We start from the raw sequence: 25,517 nt of genomic DNA, 5'->3' as shown, positions 1-25,517 counted from the left end.
CTCCGGGGCAGCCGGGGATCGAACTCATGTGGAAGCGGCTTTAGATTCTCAGTGCTGTGCTTTAACCCGCTGCGCCACCAGGGAGGGCCTCTTGTGTCCTTTTAAGCTAACAGTTCTAAATCTTCTAACCACTAGTGATGTAACATAATGTGGACACCATTAGCCCCAGCTGCCTTCTTCTGGAAGTTATCTAAGCATCTTAATATGCAGTGTTTACAACAAAATCAGCATAGCCTCACTGAAACAAGAGCAAAGTGACACTACCACCTCCCTTGATTGCGAGACAGATATGAACATTTAAGTATTTTGGTGTCTGTGTAATATGTACACACATGGTACACATTAAGCTTAAAGTCGTCTAAAATATCACTGGGTTTGTCATGTGAGTTGACTCTATAATTTTAGAATCAACATTTTTATAGTCAGTAGTTCTAGTATAAATGAAAGGTTTCTTTCTCACTATAAATTTTACTTGATTGTGTTCAGCTCAATGGTCAGCCACCTTAGGAAGACTGTGGTACTCTAAAACTCCTTTACTTAAGAGAAAGCATGACAAGAAGGTACTTGTTGACTAATTCTGCTAAGTACAACTCAGTTCACTTTAGTCCAGCAAAGCCAGTAGCAAAGATGAGATGAGAAAAAACATTTATTTTCTCAATCAGAGCTCTCTGCATTATTTTATAGATAAAGATAATGATGTCAATGACACCATCTTCCAAGTGAGCAACACTTACTGGATGTTTACTACATGCCAGGTGATATTCTAAGAGTTTCACAGATATTAATCCTCACAACAACTGTAAAAGATATATTATAATCCTCATTTTACAAATGGGGAACGCTAAGGTTAAAACAGATATTAAGTAATTTGCTCAAGATCACATAGCTAGGAATGGCAGAACTGGCATTCAAACTCAGAGGAAAGTTTGGCACAATTACCTATTTACTCTCCGAGTACTGAGAGGCAACCAGGAATGACCCAGATACAGTAAAATATACCCCAAAAACCTGTCCTACTGGTCATTAACCACTGCCTTCCACAATCAAGGAAGCAAACAGGATAAACATACAACATTATTAATTGGGTTAATATATAGTTCCCCAGCCCAAGGGTACGTGCTGTCATACTTACCTCCATTGTTCCTCTGGCGAGAGGTCTGACATATCAACCTGTAGAAAAACACCACCAGAGAAATCCATTACAGCTTTAGAATTGCCTCTGCCCAATATAAGGTGTTCACACATTCATCAATATTTTTAAAGAATTATAAGAAGCTTCAAGTGTCACGCTCTCTACAAAGTTTTTCCTAATACTGTTTCTCATTGATCTCTCCCTTCTTTAACTACTTAATCTGACTCATGCCTATGACTATAGCATATCTGTGCTAAGCAATGAAGATAGAAAAGTCAACCAAACTCTCAAAGCAGACATACATATAGGAAAATTCCTTATTGTATGCTGAAGACTAGCTATGGAAGAATAAAGAAATGATTTCTAATCCAATCTGTAGTGTGATAGACTAGTGAGGACTTCCTGAAAGAGATGTGAAATATCATCCAAATAAAGAAACGAGAGAACTGTATTCCAGGCAAAGGGAATATATTATGAACACGAAGAAATAAAGTTACATAGTATACAAATTCAATATGGCTAGAACAAAAAATATGAAGCAGGATTAATGAAGTTAGAGAAAACAGTCTGTAGTGTAATGGTATTATACTCTAATGGAGCCCAATTGCAGGAAGAACATTAGACTAGGGTGCAATGAGCTGGAAACCCTGCTCTGCCATTAACTAGCAGTTTGGCCTTCCAACCTCAAAGTTCTGGTTCTATATGTTAGTCTTTTTAGAGCAAGGTTTCTTACCCATGAAACTACTGATATATGAGCTGTCAATTCTTTGTTGGATGGGAGGGGGCTATCCATTGTGGAATATTTAGCAGCATCCCCAGCCTCTGCCCACTAGATGATAGTAGCATAGCCCCAAGATGCAACAATTAAAAATGTCTACAGAGATTGTCAAAAATTCCAACTGTCCAAAAAAAAAAAAAAAAAAGCCTCCAGTTGAAAATCTAGAATACAGAAGCATGCATAAGTCACTCAATTAAACTGAGCTAAAACTGTTCCATGATTTGTAAAAGAGAGACAAGGCCTCAGAACTCCTGAACTTAATTAATACCCTTTAGTTCTTGTTATCCAGACTTAGTTTCCCATCATCTTATGATAATTTCAAAAATGCACTTTAACAGTAATCTTTAAAGTAAAATCAGCTAAACATCACATTACTGAGTCAAATTTACAAGACATCCCTGCACAAGTGTACTAGGAATGTTGATCACTATTTAAGGAAGGATTTCAGGTTTCTACATATCCTAGTCACGTTTAAAAAAAAAAAAAATTCACAAACTTCACCAAGCTAATCAAGGCTATGAAGTCAACCATCCTCTTTTCCTACTTCACACATTGCCTAAAGTGCCCTAACAGGTCTTCAACTCCCAGAAGGACAAAGGTCCTCTCAGGGAGGGAATAAGCAGACCTAAGAAATGGAAAGGCCCAAGTGGATAGTACATGAACAATTAAGGAACATATTTCACAAAGAAAACACAAGTTTCATGCTACCTATAAAAACTCTTTACTTCTTTTCCAACTTGAACTTTCATTGTGCCAAGTAAGTCTGTCCACTGTCCCAAAACACAGGGGGCCCATTTCTGTTTCTAGTCTTCGTGTATATTTTTCTGCTTGCTTAAATAACACAAAGCTGGGCACACATTAAGTGTTCAATGAGTACTTGTGGAACTGAACAGAATTTTCTCTAATAGGATAGAAAGCAAGTATTCTGACAAACTAACAAACCACTCAGATGCTTAAAGAGAGCGAGCAAGTAGACACTTGAAAAATACCTAATAAGCATCTAAGAAAGATTATTCACTTGAAATCAGGAGGTAGGTGAACAATGTCTTCAAAAATACATGTCAAAACAAAGAAACAACTAAATGTTCAAAGAAGCTGAACTGAAAGTAAAACTTGAAGGATCCAGATAACTGGTCTAGGAGTATCTCTGCATGAGATAGTGCCAAACATCCTACTATAAATGCCTTAGTTTCTCCAATAGAATGATTAAGAAAATAGATTAGAAACTGACTTCTGTGGGATTGTGAGGGATTCAAGGTGCCCAAGTGATTCATTACCTTTCTCCTGGGAGACTGGAAGTACTAAGAGATGATGGGTGACTAAATGTTGGTTAAAGTGTAGGACAGTAAAGCCTTCAGTGACTCAGAAAAAAACCAGCTCAACTGGGAGATTGATACTGAGAATAGACCTATGGCTTAGAGGACCATTACAGTATACATGGGGCATTACAAATACTGAGTAAAATATGATTTGGCTTTAGTATTTGCCTCCTGAACCTAAAGATTATTTAAGTTACATTCAAACTAGTCTTCTATTTCTAGTGAAAAAACAAAGAAACCTGCAAACTATATCCATAACCTATACCATCTGGAAAGACATCTTTATGTGTTCCCTCAATGAGTTTATTCATCTGCAGCCAACCACTGAACTAGTCTGAAACACTGAATCTGTCCCAAGCTTGGGTAGATCATTTGCAGGCTGTAAAGGGCGAGGTAGATTACTAAGACCATATCCAACTCTTTTTTTTTTTTTAAAGATTTATTTATTCATACAGAACTGGGGTACAGGCCAGAGATGCGGAGGGTGAGAGGATTCACCAGAGACAGAGTGGGAAGCAGAACAGGCAGATCTACAAAGTACACTGCTGAGGGGAGCAACGGGCGGGTCAGGAGAGGTCTGCCACACCATGTGGTCACCATGTGGTCACCTCCGGGGCAGGCAGGGATCGAACTCATGCGGAAGTGGCTTAAGTTTCTTAGTGCAGTGCTTTAACCCGCTGCGCCACCAGGGAGGGCCCCCATATTCAACTCTTAAAACCCACACTCAATGTTACTCAATGTTGTTTTGTCAATCACTCCTCTCCAAGGATTTATTTCACAAAGCTCCCAGTCAAGCCAATGGACATACCCAGATCCACATTTCAAAGACATTAAACCAAAAACACCAGGCCGAGGGGAAGGGAAAACGTCACAAAGAAAACTGATTAGAGGTTGACTGCTGCATTTTCTCAGGTGCAAAGAACATAATTATATAACTCTCAACTTGGCCACCTGTCCGCCACAAATATCAGATACTCAGAAGTCTTAAACAGGTTGGTTATTTGTCCCTTTCCCACCAAACCACCATCTTCCTATAAAATGCTAGTCAATTCCCCTGGCTCCAGGTGGCTCTTTAGATTGGTAACATTCACAGAACATCCCCTACTATCTAGTCCACAGTTCAGCAGCATCACCACCTAACAGCTTATAAAGAAACTTTCCTTTTTCCCACAGTACCTGCTCAGCTCCTTTAAATTAGTTGCCCACACATGTGGTTTTATTTAGTTTTATTCCAGGACTTGGCTATCATGAAGAATGCTGTAATGAACATAGAAATGAACAGATCTTTTTTCTTTATTCTTTGGGTAAATACCTGGCAGTGGTAATACTGAATCACGTGGTAATTTTTGCTTCCTTTTTTGTAAAATCTCCATACCATTTTAAACAGAGGCTGCACCAAGAGCTATATCCCCACCAACAGTGGGTAACGAGTATCCTTTTTTTCTTCATATTCTCACTTTTTCATATAGACCATTCTCACAGGGGTGAGGTCATCTCTCATTGTGGTTTTGAGTTGCATTTTCCTTATAATAAAAGTGATGATGAACATTTTTTGGGTGTGTGCACCTATATGCCATCTGTATGTCTTCATTGGAGAAGTGTCTATTAAGGTCTTTAACACATTTTTTGATTGGGTTATTTTTGTTGAGTTGTATTGTAACAGGATGGTCCCTAGGAAAAGGAGAAGGAGGGTGGAGCTGAGCAGAGAAAAAGAAGAATAAAAGGAAGCTGGATGGAGAACAAGGAGAGCTGGGGAAGCCACATGGAGCAGCAAGCATGTCATGAAGAAACCGTGTTTGTTTCCTGACCCTGGACTGGTTAAGGCAGATGTGGGTGAGATAACTGTAGGGAGGTGACTATGGCAGTGTTTATATTGATTTTGATTTTGCTCTTTTCCTCCCAGATTTGTCTGGTCATTTCTGACCCTTTTCCATGAGTCCTGACCAGAAGGTGCTTTAGTCTTGTGATGGGCTTTCAGGCCTTGCTTTGGGCTGACTTTTGCCCACGAGGAGATGGGTAGCTTCAGGGTGTTTGATTTAGACATTACATTCTTTGTCTTCTGTATTGTATATTTACTGTATTAAAGTCCCTTTTCATTGAAGTTTTATATGTTTTATCTTGATGCAGTGGATGGCAGAACCCATTTAGAGCAGGCAGGTTTGGGGCTTCAGGGGTGTCCCTCTTTCCCTGACCTGTAACAGTATCAGTTTTTTATATATTTTGGAAATTAACCTTGTGAGCCATGTGAAGTGCAAATATCTTCTCCTAGTGCATGGACTGTCTTTTTGATGTTGTGGCGGTTTCTTTCATGATACACAAGCTTTTTAGTTTGATGTATTTCCATTTGTTTATTTTTGCCTTTGGTTCCCTTGCTGTTGGAGTTGTGCACCAAAATACATCCCTGTGGTTGATGTCCAGAAATGTACCACCTCTATTCTTTCAATCATTTTAAATTAATTTTTGTGTATGGAGTTAAGATCTAGTTTAATTTCTTTTCTTTTTTCTTTGCATGTAGCTGGCCAAGTTTCCCAACACCATTTGTTGATGAAACTTTCCTTCCTCTACTGAATGGTCATAGCTCCTTTGTCAAATACAGTATGGGTTACTTCTGGGCTCTCTGTTTCTGTTTTTTTCCCAATACCATACAGTTTTGATCACTATCACTGGATAGTATAATTTAAATTCAAAAAGTATAATACCTTCATTTTTCTTTTCTCCCAGGATTGTTCTGGTTATTCAGGGTCTCTTGTGGTTCAAACATTATTTTATAATTGTCATATTTCCTTGAAAAAATGTCACTGGGGTTTGATATATGTTATGTTGAATCTACAAATTGTTTTAGGTAATTTGAGCATCTGAACAATGTTTACTCTTCCAATCTATAAACATGAGCTATTTTTCCAATTCCTTGAGTCTTTTTACCTATGACAGTGTGTTTAATTTTCAAAGCATAGCTACTTCACCTCCTCTTTTAAATTTATTCCCAGGTATTTCTTCTTTGAGGCAACTGGAAATAGAATTTAAATTCCTTCCTCTACGTTGTTTATATATAGAAATGCAACAGATCTGTGTTTGTTAATTGTGTATCATGCCACCTTTCTGTATTCACTTATTATTTCTAGTGATTTTTTTGGTGGTCTTTCAGATCTTTTATGCATATTACCATGCAACCTGTGAATGGTGACTTTCATTTCTTTTCCAATTTGGATTTCCTTTTTGTCTTATTCTTGCCTAATTATTCTTGCATAATATTATATTGAACAGTAGTGATGAAAGTGGATATCCTTCTCTTGTTCTTCATTTTAGGGAAATGCTTGTTGTATATGTACTACAAAGTATATACTAATTCTGAATGTGTTGTATATAGTCTTTATTATGCTGAGATAAATTTCTATTCCATTTTATTTTGAGTCTTTATCATAAATGGGTGCTGAATCTTGCTGAATGTTTTTACAGTACCTACTGTAATGACTGTGTTATGTTCTTCCTTTGCTAATATGATAAATGTCATTATTTGCATATATTGAACCTACTTTACATTCCTGGCATGAATTCTACTTGGTATGGCCCAATGATTCTTAATACATTGCTGAATTTGCCAAGATTTTTCTTAAGGATTTTTTCATCTATATCTATTGGAGATATAGACCTACAGCTTTTTCTATGTTGTTCTTGTTTGGTTTTGGAATAAAAGTAAAATTGGCCTCATAAAATATGTTTTGGAGCCCCCCTTTCCAATATATCTTCGATTTTTTGGATGAGTTTGAGGACAGATCCTCTTTAAAGGTTTGGCAGCATTCAGAGAGAAGCCATCTGGTCCTGAGAGACTTCTGATTACCTTTTGATTTCTGACTAAGTTATTTTATCCTGGCCCAATCCTGAAAAGCTGTATGAGTCTAAAAATTTGTCCATTTCTTGTAAAGTTTCCAATTTCTTTGCAAAAAGATATTCATAGCAGTCTCTATGATCCTTATGTTTCTCCAGTATCTGTTGGAATTTTACTTTCACTTTTCTTTTTATTCATGTTTTCTCTTCTTAGTGAGCCTAACAATGGATTTATTATCTTTTCAACTTGGTTTCATTGACCTTTTAAGCTGTTGTTTTGTTTTCTATTTTATTTCTGCTCTAATTTTTATTATTCCCTTCCTTCTACTGATTTTTGGTTTCACTTGTTTTTTTGTTCCTAGTCTCTTCAGATATAAAATTAGTTTATTGGAGAATTTTCTTGTTTATTGATGTGGACCCGTACTGTTATGCACTTTCATTTTAGTACCACTTTTAGCACACCCATGGTATCTGGTAACTTGTCTCTTATGTTAGTCTCCAGATAACTTTATTTACCCTTTGATTTCTTCACAAGTTATTCACAAGCATTTTGTTAAGTCTCCACATGGTTGGTTTTTTCCCTGGTTTCTTTTTGGGTTTGATTTCTGGTTTTATACTATGGTGACCAGAAAAAGGGCTTGATTTAATTTCTAGTTTTCATATATTTTTGAGACATGTTTTATGTCCCAGGATATGACCTATTTTTGAGAATGTTTCCTGTATATTCAAGAAGAATGTATATTCACTTATTTGGGATGGGAAAGTTCTGTAAATGTCTACTAAAGTTCAACTGATCCATTATTTCATTTAAAGCCATTATGTCCTTGCTTACTTTTGGTCTGCATGATTTATCAACTGATATATGCAGTATATTGAAATCCCCTACACTATTAAGAGTGTTGTTGTCAATATGCTGCTTTAGGATTGCTAATAGTTGTTTCATTTTTCACATTTCTGAAAGCACTGTTTCAGTAGATTTTAACAAACCTATCAGAATTACAACTCAAAGCCAAAATCCTGTTTAGCATTTCTTTGTGGTTCTCTCTGAAAATTTCTATCTTTATGCTTCCTCTTTTATTTTTGCCTGCTGTCACTTTATTCATTAGACTTTAGCACATTAGCCATTGTTACTGTAAGTTCTTTGTCTAATAATTCCAATACCCCTGCCATATCTGAGTCCAGTGCTGATGCTTGGTCTGTTTGTTAAAACCGTTTTTTATCTTTTAGTAAGCCTATAATATTTTCTTGATAGTTGGGCATGATAAACTAGTTAAAAGAATTAAATAAATCTTTAGTAATACAGTAGTAAGATTCAGGGGAAGGAAGTATTCCATAGTTGCATGACTGGTTCTCAGTGTTTTGATAAATCTATGCTTCTGGAGAGTGATCTTCCAGTCCTGCACATGCTTGTCCTAGATGGGACAGGATGCTTAGAGTGGGGTAGAATTCACTATCTCCTTTTCCTGAATAGAAAGCTACAGGTGACTAGAATTGGGTATTTTCCTTCTCCTACTTCAGTTAGGAACTTTTAAAACTCTAGACGGTTAGGGTCTGAGTCAACAGTTTCTCCTGATTAAATGCTTTCTCTTGACAGCTGATCACAACAACAGAATATTCTGTATCACTTTAAAGGTTCCTTTCCTCCTCCTCTTGCCAAAAGCATGAGGGTAATTTTTTTTATATATATACCCTATAAGAACCTGCTAAAAACCTAGGGGTAAAACTCACAAAACTGTTGGCCCTCCCCACACAACGACTGAGTAAAAAACTGAAGTTTTTAACTCTCAAAGTTGTCTGCAAAGTCTTCCACAATTATAGGGTAGGCCAGGTTTCCCTACCCCCAAAATTTGGTTCCACAGAGTTTTCTACTCCTTTAAAGTGTGATTCTTTATAAATTGTTCATTTCTAATTTCCTTGTGACCTCACTTCCCATATAGATCTAAGAATTGCTGATTTTCTAATTCAGCTCTTTACTTGTTAGGGCAGAGTAGTAATTTCCAAGCTCCTTACATGCCATTCCGGAATCCTTCGTCTGTTTTTTTTTTTTTTTTAATATTTATTTATTTATTCATACAGAACTGGGGTACAGGCCAGCGATGCGGAGGGTGAGAGGATTCACCAGGAACAGAGTGGGGAGCAGAACAGGCAGATCGATGAAGTATACTGCTGAGGGCAGCAGCCCACGGCACCACCAGGGAGGGCCCCCTTTGTCTGTTTTTTAATTGGGTTACTTATATTTTCACTGTTGAACTGTAGTTCTTTGATATTCTAAACACTAAGTCTCTGATACAGGTCTTACAAATACTTACAAATACTTTCTCATTCTGTGGGCTGCCTTCTCATTTTCTTGGTGAAATCCTTTACAACACAAAAGTTTTTAATTTTGATGAAGTCCACTTTACTTACCTCTTCTTCTGATTTGTGCTTCTGATTTCATATCTAAGAAACCATTGCCTAGTTTGGACATGGTTTATGACTGTGTTTGCTTCTAAGAGTTCTATAGTTCCATTTGTTTTTTGTTTTGTTTTAAACTTAGGTCTTCGATTCATTCTGAGCTAAATTCTGTATATTGTGTGAGGTATGGTTCCCACTTCATCCGTTTCCTAAGACTATTCACTTGTGTAGCACTGTTTAATACAAAAGCTTTTCTTTTCCCATGTGTACCTAATTCTTCACATTGGCTCTTATCTCTTTAAGATGGTATATCATCCTCATTTTCTATAATCATTTTCTTGAGGGTCCCCTCCAAAAATTTTGCGGAAAAGCTCTCAAAAAAAAAGACTAAGAGGGCCCTCCCTGGTGGCGCAGCGGGTTAAAGCACTGCACTAAGAAGCTTAAGCCAACTCCTCATGAGTTCGATCCCCGCCTGCCTGGGAGGAGATCCACATGGCATGGCAGATCTCTCCTGACCCGCCCGCTGCTCCCCTCAGCAGTGTACTTCCTCCATCTGCCTGTTCTGCTCCCCACTCTGTCCCTGGTGAGTCCTCTCACCCTCCACATCTCTGGCCTGTACCCCAGTTCTGTATGAATAAATAAATCTTTAAAAAAAAAAAAAAAGACTAAGATTGCTGGAGAACTGTGTATAATACCATAAATAAGTAAATGTATGAGTGAATGAGTCCTCTTAAGTTATCGGTGACGTCTGACAAAGTCACTCATCTACTCAATTTCCATTCAAGTTATGCCTTAAATGTGTGTGTGTCCTGGACTAGACATGGCAAAACAAAGGTGAACCAAACTTTTTCCTGCCCTTCAAGGCACACAAGGGAAATAATTGGGCTGTTCTAAAGGTATGAATTTACTTACCCCAGGAGGTAGAATTATTTGCATTTTACAGAAGGCACAGATGAGACAAAGAAATGATTCATTGAAGATGATGCTTACTGGGGATAAAGGGCCAAAATGGTAGAAAGAGTACCACAGATCTTGAGGGCCTTAGGGTCTCAAATGGTGAAACCAACAACTAGTTATAGCTCTTACTAGAGTCACATTATAATTTTCAGGGGCCCTAGCACTATTAGCCTTTGGGGGGGGGTCCATTTAAAAAATATTTTTATGACCACATTGTATGATTTATAATCCAAACAGTTATATCCATTGTTGACTTCTAATTAAAAGAAATTAAGACCTTTTTTTGTGCACTTCTACGCATGGTGCCTACTGGATAACTCAGACCTGGGTCCTGCTGTATCCTTGTAGCTATGGCCCAGCTCCCAAGATCCTTTTCTCTGCAGCTTCTGAGATTTCATTTCCCTACAGGGCCTATTTGATCAAAAAACATGAGGTTTGGGCTCACATTAAATCTCAGAGTGCCTAAATCCACACACACATACAAACACACATACACACATACAATGCAACCTACTATAGAGCACTGGGCAATTATTTGACAATAAAATATGTAATCTGGCCTTCCCTGGTGGTGCAGTGGGTTAAAGCACAGCACTAAGAAGCTAAAGCCACTTCAGCATAAGTTCAATCCCCACCCCGGAGGTGACCCACATGGCACAGCAGACCTCTCCTGACCCTCCCACTGGTCCCCTCAGTAGTGTACTTCATCAGTCAGCCTGTCCTGCTCCCCACTATGTCTCTGATGAATCCTCTCACCATCCCTGCACCTCTGACCTGGACCCCGGTTCTGCATGCATAAGTAAATAAAACTCTTTAAAATAAAAAAAAATGTATTCTGTGTTCAAGAGGGTTTAAATTCATTAAAAAACACACACACATATATATATATATATATATATATATACACAAACACACATATCTTTGCCCTGCAGAGGATAACAAACAAGTAAATAACCATATTTACCTACATGAAATAACTTCTGGTAGCATTGTTATGAAGAAAAACAAAGCAGTGAGAAGAATGAGACTATTTTATTCCTACTTATAGAAAGTATTGACCCAAAGGTTCACAACAATAGGAAAACATGCTGGGGAAGATGTCAGTGAAACTTAGCCCATGTGTTAATGTCTTACCTCCTTGAACTTTATCTCATTCCCACTTTCACCCAAGAAATGCCTTCAGAGCAGCTATGACCATCTCAGCAAAAAGAAAAACTCCTGGAGGTCCTGATCTGGTATAGCCACTTACCAGCTATATGTCAATGAACAGGGCATAGTCTTTCTGCACCTCAATTTCCCTATATATAAAGTGAGATGGTTGACTTAGGTGATTTTCAATATCCCTTAAAGCTGAAATGCTACAATAATTCACACCAAATATGTCTAACACCAAAGTTTAGGAGTCAGCTACACTACTATGCCTTCCAAAATGCCAGTTTCCTTAGCTACCAGAAATGTAAAAGCAAAATTCTTTTTTGATGAGGTATAACAGTCACCGCCAAATAAATGAAAATTTGTCAAATGATTATTACATGCACATGTCAAGAATATCCATCACTCGGGGGATGGCCTCTTACCCTGGCTGTATGTTGCTAAGCATTTTTTTTTTAAGATTTATTTATTCATGTAGGCCAGAGGTGTGTGTGTCGGGGGGAGGGTGAAGGATTCACAGAGTGGGAAGCAAAACAGGCAGACTGACTGAAATACACTGCTGAGGGGAACAACAAGAGAGACAGGGGAGGTCTGCTCTGCCATTTGGGGCAGCTCCCTGGCTGGGGATCGAATTCATGCTGCAATGGCTGTGCAAAGCTTCATAGTGCTGACACTTAACGCCTTTAGCGGGAGTTCCGGCTAACCATTTTTAATGAAACTTTCAAACATATATTCAAAAGTAGAAGGAACAGTTTAATGAGGTCTCTCATTCACTAATTATGAAATTTGGTAGCACTTAAAGTTTCTTTCTCTGGTTTTTCAATTCTTATCTCATCAAATTTATATTTTTCAGTCTGGCTTCCTCCCCACCTGGCACTCCCATCTCACCCTTTCCTAGATGTACTCACTCCATCTTCTCATATACTCTACCTATATGTTGCCGTCTGCAGAAACACTTCGCGGACAGAAATATCCTTTCTACCCACTTCTGAAATCTCCCTTGAATTCTTCATTGCCATACCTCCTTAGTTCAGACTTTGTCCTGGCTCTCTCCTAGAGACCTCACCTCCCAGATAATCTACAGACTCCAATCTTGCCAGAACAGATTCATAACCTGAGAGTAGTAACAATGATCTTCATGAGAGAAACATCTGACTACATCAGCCCTCTACTTTGACAAACCTTGATAACTTTCTATTGCCTTCAGGTTAAAGTCCAAACTCCACTCTATAACACACAAGCACTTCATAATCTGAAGTATCAATCAGCTGTTTATTTCACCACTCCCCATGAGATTGTTTATACTCCAACCACACTAACCCACCCACCCGTCTAACATGCCCTTCTTATTCATTCCTCATTGCTCTAGCTGCTGTCTTCTTCCCTAGAATTCTCTCACCTTCACTGTCTATCCATGTCTACTCATTCTTTAAGATAGGGATCAGATATCACCAAATATCTCCTTGTAAGATATTCTCCAACTTTATTCATTCATATATTCACTAAACAATTAAATGATCATGTTAAGTTCTGCACTGGGGATACAATAATAACAGCTCTCCTCCTCAAAGTAGAGGGAGTCTAGTTGAACTCCTTAGGCTGAATGGTTCCTTTCCTTTTCTGTTAGGCAGAAATTTGCAATTTTCACATATTTTTAAAGTCACATTTATTATTTTTTATGCTTATCAAGAGTCTGTTTCTGAGTCTGTTTCCATCACTAGATTCTAATCATGTTGAAGTCATGGACTTTTTTTTTTTTAGAGATTTGTTGAGGTTCAGCATATATTTTAATTGGGCAATTTAATAATTGTTTGTATACTTATAAACTTGTACAATCATCTTATGTAAATCATTTCCATTGTCTTAAAAAGAAACCTTATGTTCATTTGCTACCTCCCCACTTTCACTCTCCAGACTTAGGCAACCACTAATCTTTTAAATACTTCTGCAGATTTGTCTATTCCAGATCTTTCATATAAGCAAAATCATACAATATACAGTCTTTTTGGACTGAATTCTTTCACATCAAGGATCATATATCCTAGAGCAAGCTACAGTAATTAATTTACTCCTTTTTCTTGTCTATCCACAGCAGTAAGTGATATTGTGCTTTGCTTGAAGGACATTTCTTAAGGAGCTCAGAATTTGATCCAGAAGACCAGAGAAGAGCTTGGCATTTGGACATCAGAGATGCAGAGCTGGCAAAGGTGCTAGCCTTTGTAGTGCTAAATTTCAAAGTGATGTTTCATCACTAGAAAACACTAATATAAAACACTATATGATCACTAACATCCAATCATATAGACTTTCCAAACTTAACAGAGCATAAAAGTAGAACTGAAGGAAGCTTTGGTGAGAAACAAAAAAATGAAATAAAATTTAAAATAAAATCCCTGAAGAAGACGGTTGGTTGTAGCAGGTCCTGGTCATGGGTCTCTACCATCTCTTCCTTCCTTCCTGTTACTCAGCTACAACTTTAATCCAGGCCTTTCAACCTGATGCTCTTATTGTCAGTCACTATGTCTCCCAAAGTCTCCTGGTATCCCAAAAGTGCCTACTGGAGAATATAAGAACTCAGTAGATTACACAATGATCTTCATGAGAGCACGGAGAGAATGAGCTCTTGTGACTATAAGAAGTCGTGATGTAACCCTAGTCTGCCTTTCTAGTTTTATCTTACTCTGCTCCCCTGGCATTTTAATGTATGTTTTCCCCATTCGATGCATGACACACCACAAAATATGAGCACTTTGGAAATAGATAAACCTGGAAGCCCTACTTGCTTGGATCAAGGCGAGTTTTCCAAGCCTCTTTAATTTCTTCTCCATATCTTCCCCCAGGGTGATCTTTCTAAAATGCAAATCTGATCCAATGTCACTCACCCAAGTGTTTAAAGCTACACATAAAAGTCCAAAAACTCCTTAGCACAAGATAAAAGGACTTACTTGATCTCATGCCTGCCTCCCTTTCCATTTTCCTTACTTCCCACATCTTCCACTCTGGTGCTCTAGTAATACTAAACCACACACAGTTCTCTAAAAGGTGCCATTCTCTCCCTCTCACTTCTCAGCTTGCACATGTTCCTCCTGCTTAGTCTTCCTTCTTTAGCTAGTCAAATTTCTAGTCAGTTTTATAATCAGCAAAAATGCAACTTCTTTTGGGAGCCTTTCCTAATCCCTTGCCCATTTTAGCCTGAGGGCTCTCCCTGCTTCTTTGAGTTAGAGCATTTAGTATTCTTGATTATTTCACTGAGTCCCACTAGATGATGGGTAGCCTGAAAGAGGGCTTATGCTTTTAATACCCTTCACAGGTACAACAGTACCTTGATAAGTAAATGTTCCACGTATGTTTGATGAATGAGTAAATGAACATATCCTCCCGCCAGTATATGAGGCTAACATAAATAATTTTATTACTTTAAGCTGACAACACTATGACTCAGGTACTTTACTGACGTGCTTAAGGTAACAGCTGTGTGGTTGAGTTAGGATAAGGAACCAGATCTTCAGAGTTCCAGACCAATGTCCAAACTTCTCCCTGGACTACATATTAGTATTTCCAACTACCTAATACTACCACTTAGATGTTTAAATATCCATCTCAAACTTGCCAAAAAGAATTTTTAAACAATTTAAAATCCTTTCACTGTACTCTCAGTAAAATTCAAACTGTTTAACGCCTTACAGATCTGACTGCCAAAACTACCTGACCTCATTTGATGTTTTGCCTTTGCTCCTTATGATTTGGTCACATCTGCACTTCTTTTGATCCCAAGACATGCCTAAATAATTTCCACTGATTTATACTTGTGTCTCTCTCCACTTGCTATACATCCTTTTCCAAGTTGTAATTGCTAAGTCTTCATCATTTGGGTCTTGGCTCAAATACCACCTTCTAGGGGCTTTCCATAACCACCCTATTTAAAGTAGTACCTCTCCACTAGGCCTTCTCTAACACATCACTCTACCTTCCTCTTGAACACTTACAACCATTTGGAGTTACCTTGCTTGTTGCTTACTTGTCATCTGCTTTCCCCTATTAGAACGTAAACACCACAAGAGCAAGGACCTTGGTTTTCTTGTTCACTGCTAAAAATTACTGGGGCCAAGAAAAACACCTGACAAATTGAAGCTACAAGTATTTGATGAAACAATAAACAATACAGATTACATAGTTAATAAATGTTTGATTAACATGTGAGTGAATGAACTAGAGAGGAAAGTGGGGGAAAAAAGTATTATCACTCCTACATGACGTTCTTTTAAGTGCTCACTTTCCTCCACCATCACTCTTACTTAGATCCTTATCTGAGACTACTGCAGTTTCTCCCAACTAATTTCTTCTTTCTTCAATTTGATCCCTACAAAAACAACTTCCATACTTCCACCACTTACCATTCTGAGACATTAATGTGAACATGTTACAAGCCAAGCTTCTGATGTTGTTTAAAAGTCTCTCTAAACTTAGTTTCCACTGTTATCCCTCATACACACACATCTAGGCTGTTCAATGCCTCCAAATCTTCACATACCGTTCATTTGCCACCTCACAGACTATCTATTAGCCCGAGAACAGCAGTCATGCCTTCATCTGTGTCCCTAGCACAGTATCTGGCATACGTAAACATTCAATAATTGACGACTGAAGAGATAAACCTATCTTAACTCCTCAGCCTGACATTAAAAGTCAACCTCCTGTTGGTTCTAATCTATGTTTCTAGATTTAGCATTTAGTCCTATCTTACTTGCTAATCCCCAAACATATCCTTCTTTTCCACATGTACTTGTTGTTTTTATTCCTGGTGCATATGTGCACACTTAATCTTTCTCTAGTAAAATTCAAGTTACCCATTAAGATGCAGCTCAGATAGTTCCTTTTCCATGAAGTCTTCCCTAACCATACCTCTGAGAAGGGATTTACTTTCCTAGTAACACTTTGTCCTACTAACAAGTTATGTAGTGCTTCTATCCTAGTCACTATAGGGCCTCTCTGGTGGCGCAGGGGTTAAAGTCTCAGCAATATCATGCTATCACTAGCCACTACAGCATGAATTCAATTCCCAGCCAGGGAGCTGACCACATGGCACACCAACCTCTCATCTCACCTGCTGCCCCCTCCCTCAGCAGTGTATTTCAGTAAACCCATCTGTTCTGCTCCCCACTCAGTCTGGTGACTCTGCTCACCTCCTGCCCTTCTGGCCTACAACCCAGTTCTTGTATGCATCATAAATATAAATCTTTAAAAAATATATATCCTTCCAACTGGACTACAAGCCCTATTTTCCCAAATGATATGTAAGCTTTCTGAAAGCAAGAAACATTTTGCTTTCTTATCTCTCAACTGAAATGCTTAATACACTGTCCTGCATAAAACAAGCAATGGTCAATAATTGATTTATTAGTATTGAATAGTACCCTCAAGAATTAGAGATTTCAGGATCCTTCCTGGTGGTTAAATCACAGCACTACAAAGCTATCAGCAGCCACTGCAGCACAAGTTCAATCCCCAGCCAGAGAGAGGACCCACATGGCACAGCAGATCTCTCCTGTCTTGCCTGCTGCTCCCCTCAGCAGTGTATTTCAGTACATCTGCCTGTTCTGCTCCCTACTCTGTCTCTGGTGAATTCTCTCACCCTCCCCCAGCCCCCATCACTGGCCTGCACCCCCAGTTCTTGTAAGCATAAATAAATCTTTAAAAAAAAAATTAGAGATGTCATGCCTCCACTTTTCCATGTATGTGTTTTTACCTTGGCTTAAACTGGCCTCTTATCCATATGGCAAACTTCTACCCCTCCTTTAAAAATCAGCCCAAATTTCTGACTCTTTACCACTCTCCCAGATGTACTAAAGAGCCACTTATTCCATGTACCTGTAGTACCGTGTACACAACTCATAACTCTTACTACACTACATTTTCTTCATCACTTTCCAGATCACTCTTCCCACTAGACCATCAACTCTTTTGAAGCAGAATAGTCTCTTCATTCATGCATTACCAAGACTAAACAAGTATCTGGCATAATTAAATGCTTCATGGTATTTATGAAAATAATGAATCCATGTTATAGATCAGCAACAGAAATTATGAAATCACACTGCCAGGTTAAAGTCCTAACTCCACTTACAAGCTAGGCAACCCTGAATAAATTGATTTGCTGTGCCTTAGTTTTTCTCATCTGGAAAATGAAGGCAATAATAGTGTTAAACTAGAATTAAAAGAACTAAGGCATGTAAAATATAAAGGTATAGTCTCTGGAACACAGTATGCACTACAAATTATTTTTGTTATCATTAGAAGAAAGGAGTAAAAGCTGTTTCTGCTAAATGACAACCTCAGATGAGGTTAGGATCACTTCTACGGGCAATGAGAAGTAATTGTCACTTGAGGTCACTTAGTAACAGAACACATTAAACTACTGAGAACACACTACTGGGAAGGGGGAAGAAGATAGAGGGAACAGACCTTGTTAGGGCTAGGCTCTCTATCTCCAGCTTCTATTTCCCTTTCCCCAGTTTCTCCCTAGTTGCCCAGGGCCTAAAATCCCAAGGTCATAACTCAGTATTCCTTTGGGAAGGCTGTACTTTAGAGGAACTAATGAGTTTATGTTTACATACAGATTTTCCTCTGAAGAATAGAGATAATAAATGACTTCAAGAAAGGTATACTCAGGGAAATAAAGTGGAGGTAAAGAATGACATTAGATGGCTTATCTTAAATTGACTTTTGGAGCAAATCAAACAGGCCCAGGTGGGCTGAACCTGTACTCCCCAGAGTCATTCTCTGGCCTTTATGGGTCAAAAATGCAGAGAACGTCATGCAAAAAACTATGCAAAAAAGCAAGATCTGGGAAAAGGTTATCAGAATCACTGAAACGTATTTACAGCACAGCACTATGAAGTTATCTGTAGCCACTGCAGCATGAGTTTGATCCCCAGGCAGGGAGGTGACCCACATAGTGCAGCAGACGTCTCCTGTCGTGCCCGCTACTCCTTTCAGTAGCATATCAGTCAATCTTCCTGTGATGCTCTCCGCTCTGTCTCTTGTGTATTTCCTCACCCCCCCACACACACCTCTGGCTTGTACCCCAGTTCTTGTACGCATAAACTAATAAATCGTTTTGAAAAAGAATGACTAAAAAGTTTAAGCAATTGAAATAAGAATTTTAACCCAACATAAAGACTACTGCAACTGAGATCTTCAAAAAGGGAACAGGCTGACAATAGAATGATAAGCTCCATGTACAATACGAGGCTGGGTGATCACTTGGATGTTCAACATAGGTGGATAGGTATACTTAAGATTCGAGTTCAATACTTTATACGCTGTGCTAGCCAATATGAGAGATTAAGTGGTAAGGAACAATGTGGTACAAATTTTAAATGGAAATGTTTCATAAGTAGCTCAGAAGTAAATACTCTCTAAGGCTATTGTGATTTTTACCAAGTAGTGTGTCAGTTAACTGGTGTGATTCAGTCAAAATTACTTAATTCTAAGTAGAACTGATAACTACATTCACATTTATTCAATAAATATATTAATGTCTGCTATATACCAAACACTAAGCAATATAATGAGGAAAGTATAAAGATGAGAAAAATAGTCCCTGCATTCCAGGAGTAAGAACACTATCTTTTCCCCTCCTCTCTCCTACCCATCACTAACAAGATGGCACCTTAAATTTGTTCTGAAAGTAGATAAGTCATAAAGTTAATAAAAAAGTGACTTGCAAATGTGAGCCAGGGTTGGGGGCTGTGGAAAACCAAATGGGGAAAAAATATCTGCCAGAGAATGAGCCTCTGAACTCAAGGTTAAAAGTTACAGAAATGGAAATTATATATCTTTTTGTCTACTCCTTCCCTATAATCATTTTGTCTCTTACTCCAGTACAATTATTATAGATTAATAACAATAGTTACATCTTCATTCATTCACTCACTAATATTTACTGAATAAACATCTGAAAGGAGCTGCAGGGAATACAAGTCAGAGTAAAACCCTGGGGTGCAGGATCTTCAAATCAGCAAGTGACCTCAGAAATCATCTATCTCATACAAGGCTATCAGTTCATAGATGAAGAATTAAGGTACAGAGAGATTGGAATCTTTCATGAGTTCTTTTGCTTTTATACATTTATTGAATCATATTCTCTTCCAGGCAGTTGGGATGGTTAGGGCTTTTAAAGAGAACCAGGTCTCACAGGAGACAAATAGCATGACCCCAGGCAAATCACCTCTATAGACAAAGTCCCCTGCTTTATTGGTAGACATGTATAGTGTAAAGAGATTATGAAAAGTATACAGTAGTCATATTGTTAGTGGTTAAGAGCACAGATGCTGGAGTGGCCTTGAGATTAAATTCCAGCAGTGTCATTTACCTGGCTGTGTGACAATGGGCAAGTTACTTAAATTTGCTATATTCATTTTCCATATTTGTACAATGTGCATAAAAATAGTATTTTGTAAGGAGGTGGTATTAAATTAGATAATGCCTATAAAACAAAGGATCTAGCACAGAGTAACTACTCTATATTAGCTCACTCTGGCCATGACCTCAGAACCCAGTCTTCTAAGCACAAATTATCATTTGGCTGATACTGAGACAAAATAAATTTGCTAACCCTGGTCTAGAACCTAGGTCAACTGCTTACTACTTTAGTTTTTTGTTCTTCCACTATACTGTACTACCACTCATTTTGCATGCCTTAAAAAAAAAATCTAAAGATAAATGGTCAGATATCCAATATTAAATCCAGTCACACATGCTTCAATTCCTCAATAAGAAATTGGCTTTGACCAAGAATCCCTAGAGAAGAAAACCCCTGGAAACAAGGAACACTTATCAAATGTCTACAGGGAGAGACCCACAGGAGGAAAAACAAAAAACACAACAATGATTACTGCTTTGAAGCAAGGGATGAACTTCTACAATTGCCTACTGGAGGTTTACCAAACTAACTGGGACATGAAAATGTGATACTGCCATTTCCTCCCTGTTATAAACAATGCACCTACTCCACGGTCCACAGCACCCGTGACATATTTTTGTTTCAGTCTTTCTCTCTACACCTTAGCCTGTGAATTCTTTGAGGGCAATTATCAGACCTTAATACCCTAGCATTTTAGGTAAAGAACGGGTGTGCCTGTCATACAGAAAGTGCTTCAGAAAAGTTTAATGAATTAGTTGGTAAATGAACAAAGAAAACCACAATATGTAGGGAACGAAGATTATCAGTCGTGTATAGCCTTAGAAGGTGAGTGCACTTTGTGCTAGAACCTTAAAGGACAGGTGGGATTTGCAAAGGCACAAAGGGAATGGAAAGTTACTATAGGCAAACAATACAGCTCCAACAAAAATATGGCAGCCATCAGAAATATAGTACTTAGTATGTTAAAGCCAAATAGCTTTAGACATGATTTAATCCGACGGTTCTATTCTTATCATAGCGATTTTATAAACATTCTGCAGAAAAGCAGAGGTTTTGGCAAATCACAAAATTCACTAAAAAGTAGCTATTATTACTACTGCTCAAAAATACTTATTAGCAAACACTTATTAGATAGATGCGTACTGTATGCCAACGACCATGCTGAGTGAAGGGTCTACAACAATGAGGAAAACAGGCTTGACCTCTGCTTTCTCAGGTACCTTGCAGCCTATTGAGGAAGATAAAACAATGCTTAGGGCAGGGGAAGTACAGGGAGGTCAAAGAAACAAAGTAGGGTCACCCTATCAAAGGCCAGTAAGAAAAGCTCCTTGATTTTCAAAGTATGGCTTGAGACACCCACGGGTTCCGCTGAGTTCCTTAAAGGATCACAAGCCTTCAGAATAAGATTTTGTTTGAATAGCTTCATAACTAAACAAAGATTTAAAAACCACCAATCTAGTTCAATCTCCTTTTTTAACAAGCATAAAACAGGACCCAGAATAGGTAAATTTTTTTTTTAACTATGGCTTGAGCTGGAAAGTACTCATTTTGTAGAAGATAAACAAGCAAGGGGAAGAAGATACATCCGGAAATTACAGGCACTGCCTGGGCAGACTGGCTGACCAGGATTGTATGCTTAAGTGCCTTTCTACCAAGCCAGCTTTTTTTTTTTTTTAAGATTTATTTATTTATGCATATAGAACTGGGGTACAGGCAGAGATGCAGGGGCGGTGAGAGGATTCACCAAAGACAGAGTGTGGAGCAGAAATGGCCAACTAAAAGAAGTCCACTGCCAGGGGAACAGCGGGTGGGTCAGGAGAGGTCTGCCTCGCCATATGGGTCACCTCTGGAGCTGGGAATTAAACTCACACTGAAGTGGCTTTAGCTCCATAGTGCTGTGCCTTAACCCACTGCACCACCAGGGAGGGCCCCAAGCCAGCTCTTTGTATCAAAAGGATTCCTCTAAATCCTCTCAGGATGGCCACTACCGCTTTGGAGAATTCACTGGCTCACAAGTAGCACTTGCTTCTGGGCCTCCTGGGTAGCTCATAACCAGGTTTTATCTACTAATACCCTCAAGCACACAGGCAAATTGACGAAACTGAGCTAGGTCCGTCATCGCGGACCATTTAATTCCAAATCTGAGCTGGCTAGACCCATCCTTCATTTCCCTACCACTCAGCTTATCCAGAAAGACCAGAGGTTCAACAAAACTAAATTACTGATAAATTAAAGGACCTGTGTGCCCGTCGGCATGTATTGCGCTAAACCCTAACTCCTTCAATTACAAATAGGAGATAAAACTAACTAGATGTTAATAAAACTAACTAACACGAGACTCGAAATGTTCTTCTCAATCACAGTAAGATCACAAGTACTGTATTAATTTTCAAATAAAATAATTAAGACAACACAGCTGTAAATTATCTGCCAGCAGAGTACAAATAATGGAGAGAGAAATGGAACCAAAGGAAGCTAGCTATACATAACATGGGCTAATATATAGCACAGGCAGACCTAGGTTGGAATCTGCACTTCCCCACTCACAAACTGCAAAATCCTAGGAAAGTTACTTAAGCACTCTTTAAACAAGGGCTAGTTTAAGGGAAGGGTTCAATAAACAGAAGCCTTTCGCTAATTTGTTCCCTAAGTTCCCTTTTCTACTCATCTCTCTAAAACAGAAGCAGCTAGCAAAGCCTAAATTAAAATTACTTTAACTACTCAGGAAAGTATAATGAAAAACACAAAAGGGGAGGAAAGGAACATTAATCAACTGGTGGCTGCTATCATATTAATGGCATCTGAGAATACAAAACAAAACCGTTAACAACATACCACAGCATGTGCAATCTTTCTAGAGAAGTGGAAATGTGCACCAGCTGCATCCTAGTATAATAATCAGAACTCTGTGATTGTCCATCAACCAAACAGAAAATGCTACAGGAGAGCAACTCTTATACTACATGCAAGTCATTGCTCTCTGTAACCCAACCTTTAACTTTACATTTCCTCTCTGGCAGACTTCACTGACTCCCCTTAGCAGGCTCAAGGTCTTGTCCCCTATACCCCACTGTGCTCATTACAACACATTGACATTACAGTTATCTGGAATTGTAATGGGCAATTTTTATTTCTCTTCAATAGAATATAGTTAGAAAAGTTCTACGCTTGCTCATTTTTGCATTCCCCGTTCATAACACACAGTAGTCCCCCATAATTACAAATGAGATTTTGCTCTTTCACTAGTTGAGGCTGATAAGTAACAGCTGGAGATGCATCAGTTGCTCTCCCACAGAAACTAAGGTCTGCCAGATCAGACCCCTATTTTTGAGGGTATGGTTGAGACTTGAAGAAATGTCTGACTCCCTGCTTCTCAGAGTCACCAATTTAAAGACAAAGGATACAACCAGCACATACAAACAGCAATTATATTTTCTCAGTAAATCTAACAAGTAACACAAGTTTTTAGGATGCAAATTAATGGTTACATACAAAATTGACCTCTAAACATGACGCTCTGGAAGTATGTTTTTAGAAGCTCTTAAGTTCTTAAAACAATAAAAGAAAAATGTTTTACATAAAAACTGTTTTACATCAAAACTTTAAATTTCTTTCTCCTCTGCCAAACCTGTCTTTATCTCAATGAACTCTGACATAGGCCACTGCAATCAAACCCCCTCAAAGGAGAGCCCACAAACTAACAAACAGTAACTCCAAAACAGTATTTACCTCTTTCAAGGTGTCTTCAAATATGGCTCATTGAACCAAAGCCAAAAGTAATAACAGAAACATAAAGCTGGAAGGGATCTTGGAGGTCATTTCCACAACTACCTTGCCAACTGAGTCTCTTACTAGGCAAGTAGGAAACTAAAATGCTTCTTTAACACCCCTTCACTTCCTCCCAACTATCACCTTAAAGTTTCTCAGTCTCCTCCTCCTCACCCCCACCTGTTTTAATTATTTCAATCAGGTAAATCAAATCCTCTAAGTCATTCCATTATCAAGCAACAGACTTTCTCAGGTTCACTTCTACTCCCTTTTTCCAAGCCACATCTCCAATCCTTCCCATCCACTACCAACACATAGCCAGGGTCTCTAAGACTTATTCCTGAGGTCACACCAGTTCCAACCCTCTTCCTCCTTTTCTCCCATGCTGTCCATACTCCAGCATGTGCAAGCCACAAGAGCATCTAGCTATGAATATGAACTTTTGGCCTCAGAAGAATCTTTTCCCTTTCTTTCCTCACCTCATCTCTCTGCTTCTCCACGCTCCCCTTTATTCCCTTCAAACTCAGGGTCTCCATCCTAGGTTTCCTTCAAGAAATCACTTACAACTGAATACACCAGTCGTTAAAAGCTATTAGAAAGGTAAAGGGGACATACACGTTCAAGGAGCTCGCTTTTTAAGGTTCACTCCTCTGGGAGCCTTCCCTAATTCAAATTGAAATGGTCTCCTCTCTTCAGAGTCGTTACAACCAGGTGTGGTGATTAGTTTGTTTCTCCCACCACTCGATGGTGGGCTCTTCAGGGAGAAGATCCCTCCGGATCCCTAACACTTAGCCCAGCACTGGGCACAAAAGTGATGCTTGATGTCTGTTAAATGAGTGAACATGGATGAACTGCGATATACATTCGCTTTTTCATTCGTTGACCAAAAGCGTATTATTATGTACCGAGTCCTAGAACGTATGAGTAAATAAATAACTCAAAGCTATAATACTAGTAGACCCCTTCCCCGATCCGAGTCGCCAAACCCCATTCTGAACCTGGACGGCGTCCTCTCCCACAGTGAAAGCCCAGCCTTCCCCGGCAGAAGTCAACGCCCCTCAACTGAAGCTGCCTCTCAGCCTCTGGTCCCACCTCAGAATTCCAAACTACTGGAATCTCAAAATCTATTCCCATACACACACCCCTCTGGTTTCCCTCCCAGTCCTTCATCTCCATCCTAAAGTTACTCCCCACGACTGCCTCAGCGTCCCCGAGTCCAGGGTCCCTGATTTCCCTCTCCGCGCACCCGCCCCCCAGTTGGCTCCTTCCCTTCAGGATTCCTTCGCTTTTAGGACCTACACTCCTGATACCTCCCGATACCTTCCTTCACTTTCAAGATAAGTCACTCCTGTCCTCGACTCTCAACTCTTCTTACCTCATCCAGCTCCCGTTCCCCGGCAGCACCCCCTCCAACCTGCACCTCCACCACTGCCGCCATCTTCACAGCTCTCCCCCTCCCCCCGCTACCCGCGCGAGCCAGCTGCTTCCGCCGCTTTAGGGGTCCTGGCCAATCCTGGCAAGGGATCCGGCAGAGCGGGGCGGGGCATTAAGACACGCGGAGACCTGACAAGCGCTAAGAGACCGTCCTCTTGCTACTCACTTAAAGGTCAAGGAGGGACGGTTACCAAGCATCTCCAAGCTTCGGCTGGGGAGAGTTCTTTGAAAATAAGGAATTGGACTTGTGTTATTGCCTCTGTAATTATTTCACCAATTCTCCCCTTTCGTTAGCCAAAAAGCAGTGTTCTTAAACCTTCAAATTTCACGACG

At 39.1% G+C, this 25,517-nt stretch overlaps 1 protein-coding gene across 2 annotated transcripts in view; it reads right to left on the bottom strand.

Moving 5' to 3' along the window:
* Positions 1-25,198, bottom strand: part of RNF121 (ring finger protein 121) — a 62,305-nt gene extending 37,107 nt beyond the window's left edge. For both annotated transcript variants that reach the window (XR_001145466.1, XM_004683163.2), the window contains exons 1-2: positions 25,126-25,198; positions 1,133-1,170 (exon numbers count right to left, since the gene is read on the bottom strand). Coding sequence is in view for 1 of the 2 variants with exons in the window: in XM_004683163.2 (XP_004683220.2) it covers positions 1,133-1,170; positions 25,126-25,188 (101 nt within the window). In the remaining variant the exon portion in view is untranslated. The remainder of the gene's footprint in view (positions 1-1,132; positions 1,171-25,125) is intronic.
* Between the last annotated feature and the right edge of the window lie 319 nt (positions 25,199-25,517).

This window comes from Condylura cristata, unplaced genomic scaffold (genome assembly GCF_000260355.1).
Source record: "Condylura cristata isolate star-nosed mole 26May11 unplaced genomic scaffold, ConCri1.0 scaffold00015, whole genome shotgun sequence".
Taxonomy (NCBI): domain Eukaryota; kingdom Metazoa; phylum Chordata; class Mammalia; order Eulipotyphla; family Talpidae; genus Condylura; species Condylura cristata.
This window is presented reverse-complemented; position numbering and strand designations above follow the sequence as displayed.